Below are 17,649 nucleotides of genomic sequence, written 5' to 3'. Positions count from 1 at the left end.
ATTTTAGGGCTTGATAACCTGCTTAATGAAAACAGAATAGCAGATCTCACCCAGATGTGCCAGCTTTTTAGCCGGGTAAAAGGCGGACAACAACAACTCCTGAATAGCTGGGGTGAATATATAAAGGTATTTAAAAACATGCTGTTTCCTTGCAGAGATCAGAGCTTACTAGCTGTGAATCAAAAACTGATAGATTTGTTCAGTGAGCAAGAGAAATGGTACAGTATTAAAAACAGGAAAAGGATTACTGTAATCAGTAAAGTATTTAAAATCTTACACATTTTTTCTCCGCTCGCATTGTCACCTGTCAAAATAATGGTTGATGTTAATGTGTCATAGCCTGCCTTTGTCCTGCATTCCATTTTGACATAGCATCGTTTCTGTGAAGGTGTTCTAGTGTTTCTCTAGCACTCTTGGAATGCTTCTTTTGCATATCGTTTTTAATTTGCTTACTATTTTCAAGTATGCAAGAGGATCCCCTGGAAAGAAGAGGGGAAAGATTATCAGCTGCACTTGGTGTCTATATGTTGCATGATTTTTGCCTTTACAGAATTCAATAATAGAACCCATGTAACCTAGACGCCTTCTAGTTCAACTAATGATTTATTTATTCCTGTTTCCATGGGACTGGTTGTGGTTGTTGCCAGTTTCTTGCAGTGATATTAAGGTGATCTCATTCTGAGTGCCAAAGGTCATGGAAAAAGTCATGTGACCTGATGTGGCGCCCCCAGAGTGGGACCTGAAGATCATACTGGTAGATAGATACATCATTTAAAATGTTTAAGTTTTCAGAAAGGTTGATTTAAGTTGAACATTAGAAATATCCTCACTAAAAGGTCAGTTTGTATATGGGATTAACTTTCAAATGCAGGTTTGAAACTCAATTTTTTAAGCTTCCAAGAAGCACGTAGGCAGCAGACGGTAGTTTAGGATAGCAGAGGATATCTTCCTTTAGGACTGAACAAGACACTCTAGGTAACACACAACTGCCAGGGGACTTGCAGCCATAGTTCTCAGTGGAAACTCGGTTCTAAAGCACTGTAGGGACCCAATTGGTATGGGGCTATATGGGGAGAAGGGGCCTCAATTTCCCCCTGGCCTTTAATATTTAATGTCTAGTAAGGACCTTAGGTCATGAAATTAGATTAAAGGTTAAATCCAAGCAATCCATTTGGCCAAAAAATGTGGACCTGCAAGGATCTCAAATCTTCCTTGTTTTTCGCTCCCACACCAGCCATGTGTGACCCTGGAAAAGTTGATCCCAAGATCAAAGAGCCCTATATAGTAATCAGCACATCAGTTGATAGAGGGAGGACAGGGGAAGACAGAAAAGTTAGGAGAGGCTGCCTCAGATTCGTTGGTTGCCTCAAGCAGGTTGTGAGGCAATTTTGAACAGGAAAATGGTACGAGACAGAAAGCTAAAGTTCCTCTTTCCCCTGTGCCATCTTTTCTGTTTTCCTTCCTTAACCCCTTTTTCATATCCGTCTCACACACCCCACACCCCGCTCCATTGGCTGTCACTGAGACATGGACTCTTATGCAGTATTGTTTGGGTAGTCACCAAATTATCATAATATAGTCTCGTGGGCTTTCAGGCAGCATTTTTTTCTTAAAATTACAGACATTGCTTCTCTGATTTGGGGATTTTTGAGCCTGCTGTATGTATGCATATGTTTAGATTCCAGATTTTTCAGCAGATTTGTGCTCCTTCTACCAGAAAAATCATCATTTTTTGACCTGGCCCCATCAATTTTTGATCCAGACTTTGAGGGCAGGCTCAAAATTTCATGTACAGATTTAGCATTTGCTGTGCTAAATAAATTGCCATGAGTTGAAATTTTACATTGAAATATAATATGTGTCATCACTTTTGGGTACATTTTAAGACTTCCGTTGCATTAATGCAGCTATGAGTAACTGATTTTACTATTATTGATGTTCTCTATGGGCATAAATGAGTAGATGGGGAATATTAAGGAATGAGAAAGATTTAGTAATGATGTATTTGATTACCAAAAGTGTTTGTTTTGCAGAGCTTTGGAACAGCAATAGTGATAAATCCTGAAAAGGATAAGGATATGGTACAAGAACTGCTAGATTTTAAGGACAAAATGGATCATATCATAGAAGTATGTTTTCAGAAAAATGAGAAATGCATAAACCTGATGAAGGAATCATTTGAAACATTTATCAACAAGAGACCAAATAAACCAGCAGAACTGATAGGTATAGATCTTTCTACAAATAATTCTTTCTAAACTCTATAGTCATGGTGTAGAGTTGCAAAGTAAACCAGAATGCATGCAAAACCTACTCCTTGCAAAGAGTTGCTTTTGTGTGTGCTCTGAGAATTATGCTGTCTGTCTCTTTAAGACAGGAGTGTCCTACTGGGCTGATGGGAATTGTAGTCCATGAACATCTGAAGCGCCAGAGTTGGACACCCCTATTTTAAGAGGTGCATTCGTTTGTATGACTTTGTGCATCCCCATGTGCTTTTTTTCTGACCGACTGTACTGCTGTTTCTTTAGAAATCCACATGGCAAGTTTCTTCAATGTAAGTAAATTGCTGAGTAATTCGATTTTTGAAGAACAAACAAATTCTGCTTATCATGCTGTTCCTGTTCAAAAATTTGGAAAGAAAAAGAAATATGGACACACTTTGGCAGTTCTTTTAGGAAAGAGAAAATTGTGCTGCTCTTCTAACTGGACTTAGTTTCTTTTTAACTTTTACTGTAGGAAAAAATACACTTTAGACTGAGAAAGCTTCTCATCCTAATCATATTCTGTTCTGTTCCCCAAGCAAAACTGTTTCTGGTGCCCTGTGCCCGGCCAGAACAGAGTGGGGGAGTCACAAGCAAGGTTTAACAGTTCAAATAAAATATTTAATATTTAGAGAGCACAAAGTTGAGGTTTACAGAGACTAGTAGCCAGATAAAGACTCAAGGAACGTAAAGAAGTGGACTTTCCTGGTAGCAGTCAAGGAAAGAATAAAAGTCTACAGCTTCTACTGTCCAGTCAAGCAAGTACTTTATTTTAAGACAGACCCTGGGAGGAGTTAGGGTCTCCATTCTTCTAAATATTAAACCTTTTGTTTGAACTGTTGAACCTTGCTTGTGACTCTCCCACTCTGTTCTGGCCGGGCACAGGGTACCAGAAACAGTTTTGCTTGGGGAACAGAACATATTCTGTTATTAAAGCTTCCACGTAATTTGGAAAACTGGAAGCTGCTGTTAGCTTGTATATAAACCATTCAGAAGGAAATGTTCCCCATAGTACACCTTTCAAAGGCAGTTTTTTTTAATGTCTAATGTCAATGCAGCAATCTTTGTAAGCTGCTTAAATAATGGGGAAAGTTTTTGAGCACTTTATATAGTTGGACTACACTTACACTGAGGAGTTTGGCACACTCAGGAAGGAAAGACACTGTCAAAATCACAGAGCTCTGTATCTTGCCTTTTAAAATGGCTTTTTCTTGTGCAACTTTTTTATCCTGCTTAGCAAATTTGAAGAGCAAATAATATGGCTTTTGTTACATGTTCACACTTTAATCCTATTTCTCTGCAGCCAAATCACAAAAAGGCCTGTTTCACCTTAAGCTTTTAGGCTTTCTGGAACAAGGGAAGATAGATGGTTTGGTAGTATCCAAGTTTTATGCTCTCTTCCTGATTAGAAGCTGTCAGTGATTGAAAAATGTTACTGCTTAACTGCATACTTTTTTTAAGTCAGTCTTTAGAAACATACTCCTTTTTATTAGAAACAGTATATACAGGAAAGAGGAATTAATATTTCTGAATTTTTACTAAGGAAAACTAGATGTGGAAGTGGTGGTATCTTTGTAGTTCCATTTGTGTGTTTACTGGGATTGTAGAAATTCTCAAATTTGCAAGAGGGCTGGTTTAACCTAACATTTTGTATCTATTAGTAACTTTGCCAGTATAACAATCTTGTGGCACTAACTAGTACTATAGTATCTACTTAATAAGATCTTTCCTCGAGAACTAGTCCTCTTTAAGAGAATCTTTTAAGTGTGGTAAGGCATTAGCTGCAAAGGGCTCATCAGCATTGAAATTCCAACCATGTAGTGTTTAATTTATAGTTGTTAACACTGAAGTATATTAGGCTTTTTTTCAGATGCTAAAGCAATTGAGGAAAATGTTTTTAAAGTTAATCAGATAATAGATTTGCCTTATATCTGTCACCGTCTATCTTAAAGCTCTGGTATGTTACTCCTAACTTTTCTTAATTGTGGGTTTTGTTTCATAAGCTTTCAGCAAAGTTTGCCTCTTCAGGAACTTCCTCCTTCTCCCCTGTTCTAACTCTCATTTAGTTCCAGCTGAAAAGAATACTCACCCAGTTTTGGCTGAGGCCTTTCTTTTTTTATCCAATCAACTTCAAGTTCTCTTTTGTTTGCTTTATAAGCGAGCTGCTCGGGTTGCTCTTTAACACTTTTGTGTTTCTCTCTCAAGACTTCCTTGTATACTCCTCTAAAAAAAATCCTTTTTTCTCCCAACAGTTTTATCTTTGTGTTGCCTCAGATGTTTGTTTATAATATTTCCTGTTGCTATTCTCTGTTGCTTTCCCTCAGTTTGCCACCCCATTTGCCACTATCTATTGTCCTCTGATTCTTCTTTCCTTCCTGCTTCACATTCAGAATTTTTGTTCCAAATGCTGGTCTTTGTGGTACAGTTGTTTTGCTTGCCTCTTTGCTAATGGCATGCTTCTCCATGGCTCCCTTCACTGGCCGTCCGACCCCTGCTTCAGACTTCTTAATGTTTTAAAATGTTTGTACTAGAGCTCCCCTATTTCTCTTTTGTTTGACTTCAGTGTCAATGAAGAAAGTGGATTAAATGAAGCAGATAAATAAAAATTTCTACTACCATCATTGGTCCTTCACATCTTCTCTCTATGCCTTTGATTTTTTCCTGACATCATCTCTTATTTATCTCAGGATTTTTGCCTTTAGTAGCTATCATTTGTATCCCCTTACTTCCTTCATTAATATTTTTAATCCCTTTTTGAAATCTTCTTTGCTCCCCCCCCCAAAAAAAAGTGAATGTTGTTTCCTTTACTCAAATACCACTTTGTTTCTTTTTAAAAATTGCAAATGTTGCAGTCCTACATACAGTGGATTGGATCCACAAGTTTCTTCTGCTTCACATAAATCCCATTAAACTTAATGAAATTTAAGTAGCCTGACTTTGTGCAGAATTTCAGGGAGAATGAGCAGTCATTGTTTAGTAAAGGTCTTTTATGTCTGCAGAGTTATGCACACTTCCCCTGGGGGAGTCAAATGGTATAAAGTGGGTTACTTCTGAGTAAATGTACCTAAGATTTTGCTGTTCATTTTTTACCTATGATAAGTTTTTATTGCTTTCAGTTGTCTCTTCCTTTTCCTCAGTTTCCTTTATTTTTTCAAATGTGTTGGGTTTATTTATGTTGCATGTAAAGTGACCAGTATAGTTTTATGGACTTTAAAAATATTTTACATATGATTACCATGTGATTATTTCAGTATTACTTTTAAACTTTTTTTAAAATTTCTTTAAAGCAAAACATGTAGATACAAAACTAAGAGCTGGCAACAAAGAAGCAACGGATGAAGAACTGGAAAGAACTCTGGACAAAATTATGATAATATTCAGATTTATTCATGGTATGAAGAATTATTTTTAAGCATTCTAGAAAGTAAACTACAGTTTGCTGCACTACTGCAGCACTACGAGTATGCTAACAGCTTGTTGGAAAGGACTGAGACAGGGCCCAGTTCAGACTTTACAGAATTTTTGTGGTTTGGGTTTTTGCCACATCTACTTTGTTATGCGGAAAAGTTTCCTCAGTACGGGAAGCTCAACAAATTATATATATTTTTCTTGACATGCGCTGAGGAGCAGCCAAGTGCCTTCCCTCTGTGACGTAGTCGTTTAGACAAGAGCAAAAAGAGTTTACGTAAGAAGGACCAGGCAGTGTAGTCGCCTGACTCCCTGATTAGAAAGTGGTTCGTCATGGCCTTTATGCTTAATTTTTTGCCCTCTGATGAGCCAATCTTGTGATGTTGAAAGGAGCCAGTGCATGATATCCATTTCTTGGATGTCATGCCCTGATCCTAACACCTATGGAAATGCACCAGCTGCCTGGGAATGGTCCAGTGACATATCTAGGGGGGCGGGGGGGGGGTCATTTGACCCAGGTGCCATCCATCCAAGTTATATGGGGGGCACATTTGGCCTCCCCCTGCCCACCCTCCCAGCCAAACTCCCTACTGTCCCCCCCCCCCCTGCCTAACTCCCCTGCTACAAAAAAAAAAGATTCCCCGGGATGCACTCCTGGCCCCCTTGCTTTCCAGTAAGCGAGGGAGGAAGCCAGGAGGGAGGCCACACTGCTTGCTTGCTTGCCTACCCACCTGCCAGAGGCACTGTCCAAGGCACCACTGGGATTGTCAGAAATAGTTTCCCACCAGTTTGTGAAAAAATACCCTTGACTTCACGAAGAGTAGACCATCCCTTCTCTTTTAAAAAAAATCTTAAATTCCAAGAACTCGGAGTAGAGTTCTGCTGAATACAGTTGACCCATTTTATCTCTCAACTGAAGTGTCAACTCTCCTTATGCTTTGTCTGTAGGCAAAGCTCCCCAACTCCTTTCCATTGCAGCCCACTTTCTTTTTCATAAAAATAGTTGGTGAAGGCTGGGGTTCTTACCAATTGACATGCAAAAGAGCATGAAGAGTTTCAGATAGGATGGAGATTCATCTGAAGTCGAACTAGATGCTCTTTGTAGATCAGAAGTCAGTGACTAAGTTGCAGGCATCTAGCCTCTAACCTAGCTGGCAAACTTCGAAGGTCTGGGTTGGCTGTTGCTTTTCCAATAAACTGAAACAATAAAAGCATGGATAGATTTCTTCAAAGTATTTGTTTGTTAACTGCTGTGGGTTTTCTGAGCTGTGTGGTTGTGATCTGGTAGTTTTAACTCCTAATGTTTCACCCACATCAATGTGGCAAAACCCTTCCCTCTTCCCCTCCAGTGCCTCACCTTACTCTGCCTTACTCTGAATTCTGAGTTGAGTCACACATTCAGACCACCAGGACATGCACATACAACTGCACATGCAACTGCAAATGAACTCCAGCCAAAGATATACAGATGCCCTTCATCCCCCTTCCACTTCAGAAGTGGACAGAACAAATACCCAACTACACAAAACATTCATCACTGTGCCACAGAGAGAAACCCATGCCTCTGTGACATGCCTCTAAAGATGCCAGCCAGAGATGTGGGTCGAATGCTAGAGCAAAAACTACCTGATCATAGCCACACAGCCTGGAAAACCCACAAAAGCCAGTTGATCCTGGCCATGACAGCCTTTGACAAAACATCTGTTTGTGACTTAGGAAAATTAATTCAAAATGACAGTCAAATTTTACTCAGTATGCTCCCTTTTCCCCAATACTCATACAGGTAAAGATGTTTTTGAAGCATTTTATAAAAAGGATTTGGCCAAAAGACTTCTGGTTGGGAAAAGTGCGTCAGTAGATGCTGAGAAATCAATGTTGTCTAAGCTTAAGCATGGTACGTAATACCAATTTGTTCTTTGTCCTGTCTGTTGGAACAAAAGTATAAAGAAAGTGGTTGGAGTGAGATTTCCAAAAGGCCTTTCTGAGATTCTGAATGAATGCACATGTCAAGTTAATAAATAAATGCTGGGTCTTGTGAAAACACTGAATGTTAACAGTGCTTTTAAATGAAATTGGGAGCTGATGTAAACATGGTATATCTCTCTTTATTTATGTAACAGAATGTGGTGCTGCTTTTACCAGTAAACTGGAAGGAATGTTCAAGGATATGGAACTTTCAAAGGACGTTATGGTTCAGTTTAAGCAGGTACATTTAACTTCAGTGTGGCTTCAGACCCAGTTCCTATAGGTAACACCTAATCTGCCATGTATATTTTTATCAACACATAAGAGCCCTACTGAAACCAGACCAAGGGTCTATATCTAGTACAGCATCCTAACAGTGATCAGCCAGATGTTTCAGGGAAGATGATAAATTAGTCACAAAGTTCTATCCCATTCTTTGCTGCTTAGCAACTGGCATTCAGAGTTCATACCGCCTCTTGTGCAGTTATTATAGCTAGTGACCCCTCATATATTAAATTGATCCTCCAGGAATTGGGCTCCTTTTAACGCTCTGTAAGTCAGTGGCCATTAGAAGAAGAAGAAGAGTTTGGATTTATATCCCCCCTTTCTCTCCTGTAGGAGACTCAAAGGGGCCTACAATCTCCTTGCCCTTCCCCTGTCACAACAAACACCCTGTGAGGTGAGTGGGGCTGAGAGAGCTCCGAAAAGCTGTGACTAGCCCAAGGTCACCCAGCTGGCGTGTGTGGGAGCGCACAGGCTACTCTGAATTCCCCAGATAAGCCTCCACAGCTCAAGTGGCAGAGCGGGGAATCAAACCCGGTTCCTCCAGATTAGAATGCACCTGCTCATAACCACTACACCATATCTTGTGGCAGTAAATACATTACATGGTATAATATGAAGAGGTACTTTCTTTCTCCTGAATCTCCTAACATTCATGCTAATAGAAACAAGGATTGTACAGGGTTTGCAATGCAGCTATTAGATTTTATTATTAAATTGTATAGATACTTCTAAACATGTTTGGAATGGAAAGAATTTGAGTTCAGTTATATTTGTTAAAAAGTTCTCGAAAGTCAAAATTAGTTCACAATGCGAGTGCTTCACAGTACAGTGGAGGGTTTGGATGTGTGTGATGGGGGGAATATTTTGATTCCTCCTCTCCTAAAGGAGACTTCCATGTGTGTGATGGGGGGATATTTGGACCCCACCCCCACCCCCACCCCAGGAGAGCTCTGATGACTCTTCTGAAATATTCCTGGGTGATCCCTAGTCTTCAGGGATAGCATTTACGATGTGTTTGTAGCTTTTGCAAAATTTCTGTTTATGTGTGCATGGAATGTTTAGGCAGAATCCAAGATGTGAGAAATAAATTCTACAGAATTTCTCTCCACCCCACCTTCATACTACTTGTGAAAGCTCATAATCTTCAATTAGTGTAAGTTTTTGAAGAGTACGTTAGCTTGAAAAATGTTGTGTCCTATCTAATTTTAGTTGCATATACCGGTAATTTTTTTATTGAGTTGCTGTCTATTAAATGTAGGTTTGTTATAAATATTTAATAATTGAAATAGTTCAATTGGACAAAGTACATCTTAATGTACAAAATTGCAATTGGTAATCATCTGCTTTTAACTCTACATAACAGTATGATTTCAAATCCTTTGTTTCATTTTTTTTTAAATCACAGTACATGCAAAATCAAAATGACCCAGGGAATATAGATTTAACAGTAAACATACTAACTATGGGATACTGGCCAACTTACACACCTATGGATGTCCTTTTACCTCCAGAGGTAAGTCTGAAGTATTAGGATCCTTTACATTTTAGTTATTTGCCCTGCTCCGTGCTGTCCCACATGTAATATCTTGTAAATACACAGAGTAAAGTACAGATTCTTCCAGAGTCTGTTTAACCCAGGGGTCTGCAACCTGTGGCTCTCCAGTTGTTCATGGATTACGATTCCCATCAGCCCCTGCTAGCATGGCTGATGGGAATCGTAGTCCATGAACATCTGGAGAGCCGCAGGTTGAAGACCCCTGGGTTAACCCCTTTAGATCAGAGCTTAACACTTGCTTATGTGTACTAAGAGTGGCTTCTCAGCCAACTTTACTGGATCTGCCTACAAGAGAGTGGCTCCCAGAGATGTCATCGTAAAGTGCTGATTGGGTGTTTTCTGCTCTGCTAATTCTGTCTGGGACTATATAACTTTACACTGTAGAGTTGAGGTTATATTGTTTGAATTACATCATGTATCAAAACTTCCCGCACGTGGAAAGCTGTGGCATCAAGTAAGACAGTTCCACGCTAGCCTTCTTATTGATGTGATACTTTCCCATGAGGGAGTGTTGGTGCAGTGGGTGCACATGCCTCATATACTCCCTAACTCACACTGGAATCTGTCGTACATCTGATGGAAGAACACAGAAATTGATTTGTCTTGATCTGTGCTTTCTCTGGGACTTGGATGATGGGATTTGAATCCCTGTTGTGCTATGGAAGCGCACTGAGAGATCTTGACCCTGTCACAGTGTCTCAGCCTAACTTACCCTCACAAATGGAGGAGGGGAAAGTGATGTGAAAAGCTAATCTGAGTCCCTGGTCAGGGGATTGGGTGGAGGGCAGAACCTTCATCTTTTCTATTCCATTCGGAACTGAATTAAATAGCATTTTGGGCCAAGTACAAGGTCCTGGATTGTCTATATATTTAAACATAGTATATCTGTATCTTTCACCAAACAACACAAAGGCTCTGGAGTTTGTATTTTCCCATATGCAGTTACATTAATGAGGTATTCAAGCAAAATACATACTGAATTCTGTGCAAAAGCAAAAATTCTGTAAAACTAGTTGTACAGATTGTCACAGATGTGGATTCTCTTGGTTTTCAAGGCAGCTGATCTGTCTGCTATTCTTTTGGACAAACTCAGGTTTTATGCAAACTGATACTTATATATTGTTGGTTACAGATATCCATTGAGCCATTTCTTTTAGTGCAAAAGATCTAGCAAGGGTCTGTGCCTTGGAATGATATGAGTGGTGTATATGCATCTATTTATTTCTCCCCCCTTTTTGGTATTATTGTAGATGGTTAAACTCCAAGAAGTCTTTAAGGCTTTTTACCTTGGAAAGCACAGTGGTCGAAAACTTCAGTGGCAGACGAGTTTAGGACATGCTGTCCTGAAAGCTGAGTTTAAAGAGGTTTGTGTGTGTTTGTGTACAAATTGGCTTGTGCCTTTTGGCCAAGATTCCTAAGAAGATGCAGATTGGTTGGTTGTCAGAAAGTCTTTTTTTTTAAGCTAAAGATTGTTGCAAATTACCAGCTATACTAAAACAAGAAACAATGAAATAAGAAGTGTGTACTCTTAAACTTCCAACACTCAGCAACTAGTATAAAAACAATAGAAAGCAAATTTCTTAGACTTCCAGACATGTGATAATTTAAGACCATTAGGTTAGTGCATCACCTTGGCTGCTTGTTGATAGGGAGTAGCCAATTTATGGTGCTCCAGATGTTCATGGGCTACAATTCCCACCAGGGCCTGCCAGGCTAAGCTGACAGTGGCTGATGGGAATTGTAGTCTATGAACATCTGGAGCACCATAGGTTGGCCATCCCATTGCTGTATATAAAGAGAAACAGGTAGGATATTTGTATCATATAGTAGATGGGTTATTTTTTATACAACAGAGCTTGAATTTAAACAAGGTGGGTTGGTAAGAAGAAATGTTAATGACAAGATTCAGAATAGACAGAGCAGTACAACATATAATGTGGAAGATCCTCTAATTCAGTCATTTTAGAGAAACACGATCCTCCTTAACTAATGTTTTTATGCTTCATGTATATTGTAACTGTTTTGTATGTATGTGTATCTCCAGCTGTTGTTTTTTAAAAACCCTCTTTTTAAAATTGTTTTAATGATGCATGTTTGGGAGAATTTATTTTATTAGTTTTATGATGTAATTCTATCATGTTTGTTTTAAACTGATAGCTGCTATGGTGGCTCTTGTAAGTGCGGAAAGACAGGATACAAATTTTGTAAATAAATAACAAAGAAATCCACAGTTGCTAAGCCAAGCAGATCTGAAGGTATTGACCAGCTATCATGGCAGTTTTTGTGGTCTGAAAACAAATAGGTCTAAAAGCTAATTTAAGTTTGAAGAATGTAGTATTATTAACTGTTAAAACTAGCAAAATCAATATGTCTCCTGTTAAATTAGCATAATATCTAGCTGGGAGTACCTGGTATATGCCAGATGACATTCTGGTATAGCACAGAAGAAAGTGATGTTATCAAAGGTGTAACAAGTTGGTTTTAAAAAAATTATGCACCACTGTTTGATCAAATAATGTTCAACAAATTAAATATCACACGGAACAAACCAACCCCATCTCAACTGCTTGTTGTGTATATGATTTTTCTTTAGGGGAAGAAGGAATTCCAAGTATCACTCTTCCAAACATTAGTACTTTTAATGTTCAATGAAGGAGATGAATTTGGTTTTGAAGAAATTAAAATGGCTACTGGTATAGGTACGTTGCGATTCTTGAGCAGACATCTTGAAAGTGATCCAATTAAAGTCCAGCAGGAAGATGTCTTGAAATCTGTTGCAAAATTTTAACTGGTAGATAAACACCAATAGGCAACTTTTATGTTTTAAAAGTTGTCACTAATACGTCTGAGCCAATAAGGGAGGGATGGCATGTAAATATAATAAATAAAATATACAATGGGGTGCTGTGTGGTTTCTGGGCTGTATGGCCGTGTTCTAGCAGCATTCTTTCCTGACGTATGGCCACAGATGCAGGCGAAACGTCAGGAGAGAATGCTACTAAAACATGGCCATACAGCTCGGAAACCACACAGCACCTCAGTGATTCTAGCCGTGAAAGCCTTCAACAATACATTAAAATATACAATATTTCAGAATACGTAACGTGGGTGGGTGAAAGTGGTAACTCTTCCTGTGGCTGTATTTGATGTTTACTGTGTAGTAGAACCCTGGGACCTTAATTTTCAGTAGATACTGTATGTAGAAAAGTCATTAATAGCACACTTTCTAAATTCACTGAAGGCGATGAGAGAATCCAGCATGCAGCTATGTCTAGCCTGTCATTTCAGCTTGTCTGGGTGTAAGGATGAATGTATGTTTGTCTCCCATCTTCTGGTCTTAAAAGCCAGAAATGTATCTAGACAGCTGCAAGAGGAAATGGAAAGAGCAGTTTGGAGCTTTGTGCCTCATCCATGGCACTGTATGCCTTCTTAAAATAAGTGGCAAATGACAGGGCTGAACAATATCCAGGTTACCTCTTGCCTCATCTCAGCAGCTTAAACACTTTAAGTAAAAGAGATAACATACTTTTTCCAACTTGTTTCCTCTGCAGCCTGCCCTTTTGTACTAGCAACACTGTGTGGTAGTTGCAGTATCAGGCCATGATCTGGGAGACCCAGATTCGAATCACCAGGCTGCCATGGAAGCTTGCTCTCTGAGCCTAATTTATCTCATGGGGTGGTTGCTGTAAGGATAAATGAGGACATGGAGCAGCGGAGTATGATATTGTAAATCTCTTGGGTTCCCATTGGAGGGAAAAGCAACGTACAAATGTATAAATAGATATTATATCCTTATTGACTCACTGCTAATTATTACAGTATGAACCAATTTTCTGTGTTTAAACTTATATTGCAGAGGACAGTGAACTGAGAAGAACCTTACAATCGCTGGCTTGTGGAAAAGCACGAGTATTGAATAAAAGTCCAAGAGGCAAGGACATAGGAGATGGAGACAAATTCACCTTCAGTGGTGATTTCAAGCACAAATTGTTCAGAATAAAAATCAATCAAATCCAGATGAAAGAAACTGTACGTATTAAACACTGGCATCTCTTTGATACATTCTGCTATTTTGGTGCTTTGTTTTCTGACATACAGTCAGAACATGCTGTGATATTGTATTGGTGTGTGTTCTCAAGCATTTCTTCCTTCATTTAATTATTTTCTCTCTCCTGTTGATTGCTCGTGTGTGTGCGCATGCGTGTGTGTGTGAGAGAGAAAATTGCCATCAAGTTGCTGCTGTCTTTGGCAACCCAGTAGGGTTTTCTAGGCAAGACACTAAGGCTCATTCCGCACTTTCAGAATAATGCACTTTCAAACTGCTTTCAGTGCTCTTTGAAGCTGTGCGGAATAGCAAAATCCACTTGCAAACAGTTGTGAAAGTGGTTTGAAAACACATTATTTTGTGTGTGCGGAAGGGGCCTAACAGAGGTGGTTTTCTATTGCTTTCCTCTGCCAGCCACAACAGTTTTCCTTGGTTGTCTCCCATCCAAGTACTAACTAGGGCCAGCCCTGCTCAGCTTCTGAGATCTGAAATCAGGCTAGCCTGGACCATGCTGGTCAGGGTGTTAATTGTTCTTACCAAGCACTTCTACTACAAGCATGAGATTAATGTAAATATTCTTGCCAACCTTTTAGAACTCAGGAGTACTTTTCAGATAATGGAAAGTTCTGCAGTTATGAAGAAAATCTGCATTAGTTTAAATGGAGTGTTTTCACTTATGGGCTGTGTGTTCTAAAGGGTCAGTGTCTGCACATTTTTGATATTAATCTTGAAACATTTGGTCACAAATGCAACATGTTGGACACACATTTGAGTAATGTGATGTCACTGCATAAGTTACTTGCCAAAAACCTAGTACATAAAATTGGAAACTGGCCTTGATAGTAATGAGGAAATCATAGCACAGATGAAATCTCACTTTTAAGAAGAGAAGAAGAATTATTGTTGAGTTACTTGAGTTACTTGAGTTACTTGAGTTACTTGAATTATTGTTGAGATATCATTTGCGTATCACATGTTTTCCCATATGTAGATCAGATGTACGTGTCTGCTTGATCTCTACCGAAACCCAAACATAATTTTAGGATAAGCAATTTATGTAATATACCACAGTGACTTTTCAGTGTGATTTTTACCTTGGAGGAGCAGCAGTTCTTTGTAGCCATGAACTTAAAAATTGGCTGAAAGTAATAAACCTAAGGTAATTGTAGATCTGATCAAATGGAGTGTATTCATAAAACATTCTTGTTTGCATCATGTAAACTTTTCTCAGTTTTACTTGCTAAGCTTGGGGAAAAGCTGAGAAAGCTTTATGCCTTTTTAACAATAAGTTGAATTCCAGGGACAAATAATTGTACTTAAAACCTTTCACTCCAGTGACCTGGTTCTCTAAATAGATATCCCCCACCTCTGAAAAAAATGTGCTTATTCTGTACTATTTGCAAAACTACATTGCAAAAAAAAAGAGCATTTCCTTTTGTTCTACATCCATTTATTTAATTCCCTCTTCATGCTGTCTGTGTGTAAAAGCTAATCAAAGGCAAAAGCGTGACACTGTGTGTGAGAAAGTGATGGAAATCTTACTCTTTAGGTCGAGGAACAAGTAAGTACAACTGAAAGGGTGTTTCAAGACCGGCAATGTCAGATTGATGCTGCTATAGTACGGATAATGAAGATGAGGAAGACACTTGGCCACACTCTTCTTGTTTCAGAGCTGTATAATCAGCTACAATTTCCTGTAAAGGTGAGTGAAATGTTAAGCTTCCTAGCCAATAAAACCCACATTTTCCATGAAGAGTTTGAAACTTTTTGGTAGACCCCAGTTCCCTACAAAAGGAAAGGAAATGAACATCTGCTCTTTCTCTGTTTATCTTGGCCTCCCTCTTCTTCCCTTGCTGTCTCCCGTGACAAAGTTTCAGTTGCAAGCTTCTACAAGCAGGGATCTGTAATTCTCTACTTTGTAAAGTGCCATGGTCATTGAGGAGACAATATAAAAGCCAGATTTGGCAAATACAGATTTGTTTGCACAATCATGATGATATTACTGTCACAAGAATAATAATGCTTCAAAAATAAAGGGTTATCTATATGTACCTTTACGACAGAGCACCATTCTATTCTCCTATTACAGCCCGGAGACCTGAAAAAGCGCGTTGAATCTCTCATAGACAGAGACTATATGGAGAGAGATAAAGATAATCCTAATCAGTACCACTATGTTGCATGATGAAGAAGAAAGACTGTTTTTATGAAAGAAAAGAACACTAGTTTCCCAGTAATGGATACCTGTGCTGTTCTTGGACTTTAGTTTTAGCACATCTGGGAATTTTGTTTGTCTAGTCGATCAGTTGCAATACACAGCTGATACTTGAAACCTCCTTGCCTAGAGTCCATGGCAACGTTCAGTTATTTTTAGACCTGCCTCTTGTTGTTTTTTTTTAAGATGTTTAATTTGGGGGGAGGAGATGAGTTGGAGTCAGTGTTAACATTCTCTGTATGAAGTATTTCTTCAGCTCATTCACATTTGGGTGGCTTACTTGTGCTATTGATTGACTTGTTAATGCTACCTTCTTTAGTTTCAAGGATTATTTAATTTTTGTTTAAAACTTCACTGAAGTATGTCAGTTGTCTTAGAGTACACTGAATTTCTAAGTACGTACATAAAACGCTCATGTTTCTTTTTTGCTTTTTAAAAAAATCACATCTTTCTAAACTGTATTCTAGTTTAGCTAAGTGAAGTGCCAAGAAGATGACAGCTTTAAAACATATACATTTGAGCTGAAGATATTTGTTGGTAAAATCCCCCCCCCCTTCCTTCATTGGCCATATTAGAATGATTCTAATGAGTACTTCCTTAACTTCAGGATAATTGTTCATAACCTTTCATGTCAAAATATAGGATAACTTTGCTTTTAACCGTAGCACACGCAATGTTTACTATTCAGTGTATTCTTAGACAGACAATGCATAGTCCTGTTGTAGAAATACGAAGGACAGTCCCTCTACAGATTCATCCCTTCAGGTTTTCAGGAAAGCACACATGCAAGAGTATTCCTGTATCAGTGACTTCCCTCGCACACGTTCAGAATTGTGCAGGCACATTGTTGTGTGCAGTGGAGAGAATGGATTGCTCCTATAGTTTGTCTACAAAGACTTTAGAGTAGCTTGTTTCATATTGTAAATATGGAAGTGAATTGAAGTTCAGAGAATGAAAGATATGTAAAACTATAACTACTGGGTAGATATAGTGACATATTAAAAGCAAATAGAAGAACTTTGACCTTTGTGTCATAAATGCTACCAGTACCATTATGAATTCGCTTGGCATAAAATATGATTTATTATATAAATACAATCCCATGGACTATTTTGAGTTTTGCAAATTAAAGTTCTTTTGTCATGTATATTCCTGTTGATTGTGTTGCATTCACTGAATTTTCCTTCCTTTTCTCTAAAAAATACACACTGATGTCAACCCTGTTTAATGTGGGTTATTCCTTTTAACTTGTGAATTTCAGTTTAAGACAAATCTTTTGGTAAGTATTAATTATTAATTTCTTACACACAATCAATTTAATATCCGCAATGGAGTGTAAAATGGCATATCAGACTACTGTCTTGTTTTGCCTCATCAAACGTTATAAAACTGCCCATATATCTTTATTTGATTTGCATAAAAACAAAAAGCACTTTCAGTTTTCTAGTGAGCAACTGTTAACTGCTTTTAAGACATACATCCTTGGTTTTCTGCAGTTTGTTTTTTGCTGCTACTGTGTTACCGCAGCTTTGATGTTTGCAATGAAGGTTTCTGACATCCAGGAAATGAGCTACCAGGAAACATAAGAGTAGAAAGGGGCCTCCAATATCATCTAGTTTAAGCCCCCTGCAAAATGCAGAAAATTTTAAACTGCCCTCATGGCCAGAAGAAGGCAAACCCCACCAGGATCCCTGGCTAGTCTGGCCTGGCAGAAAATTGTCTCCTGCCCTCAGAGACTGGCATTACCCTAGGCATGTCAGTAAGGGCAACAAGAGCCAAGCACTAACTCAACCTTTTCTGCCGTCCTTCATGATCTGCGAAGTTCACTGAATAGGTATTGTTGTCAGGTGGTCATCTAGCCTCTGCTTTAAAACCTCCAAAGGAGAACCCACCACCTCCCAAGGGAGCCTGTTCC

At 38.8% G+C, this 17,649-nt stretch overlaps 1 protein-coding gene across 1 annotated transcript in view; it reads left to right on the top strand.

Moving 5' to 3' along the window:
• CUL4A (cullin 4A) overlaps window positions 1–16,881 on the top strand; it is a 45,878-nt gene extending 28,997 nt beyond the window's left edge. The window contains exons 4-14 of the mRNA XM_048494109.1: window positions 8–126; window positions 2,034–2,226; window positions 5,549–5,653; window positions 7,453–7,563; window positions 7,790–7,875; window positions 9,325–9,432; window positions 10,725–10,838; window positions 12,068–12,173; window positions 13,331–13,503; window positions 15,069–15,221; window positions 15,609–16,881. Of these exons, the coding sequence (XP_048350066.1) occupies window positions 8–126; window positions 2,034–2,226; window positions 5,549–5,653; window positions 7,453–7,563; window positions 7,790–7,875; window positions 9,325–9,432; window positions 10,725–10,838; window positions 12,068–12,173; window positions 13,331–13,503; window positions 15,069–15,221; window positions 15,609–15,704 (1,364 nt within the window). The 3' untranslated portion in view covers window positions 15,705–16,881. The remainder of the gene's footprint in view (window positions 1–7; window positions 127–2,033; window positions 2,227–5,548; window positions 5,654–7,452; window positions 7,564–7,789; window positions 7,876–9,324; window positions 9,433–10,724; window positions 10,839–12,067; window positions 12,174–13,330; window positions 13,504–15,068; window positions 15,222–15,608) is intronic.
• The last annotated feature ends 768 nt before the right edge of the window (window positions 16,882–17,649 follow it).

Source organism: Sphaerodactylus townsendi, linkage group LG04 (genome assembly GCF_021028975.2).
Source record: "Sphaerodactylus townsendi isolate TG3544 linkage group LG04, MPM_Stown_v2.3, whole genome shotgun sequence".
Classification (NCBI taxonomy): domain Eukaryota; kingdom Metazoa; phylum Chordata; class Lepidosauria; order Squamata; family Sphaerodactylidae; genus Sphaerodactylus; species Sphaerodactylus townsendi.
The sequence above is the reverse complement of the archived record's forward strand: the minus strand, read 5'-3'. Positions and strand labels throughout refer to the sequence as shown.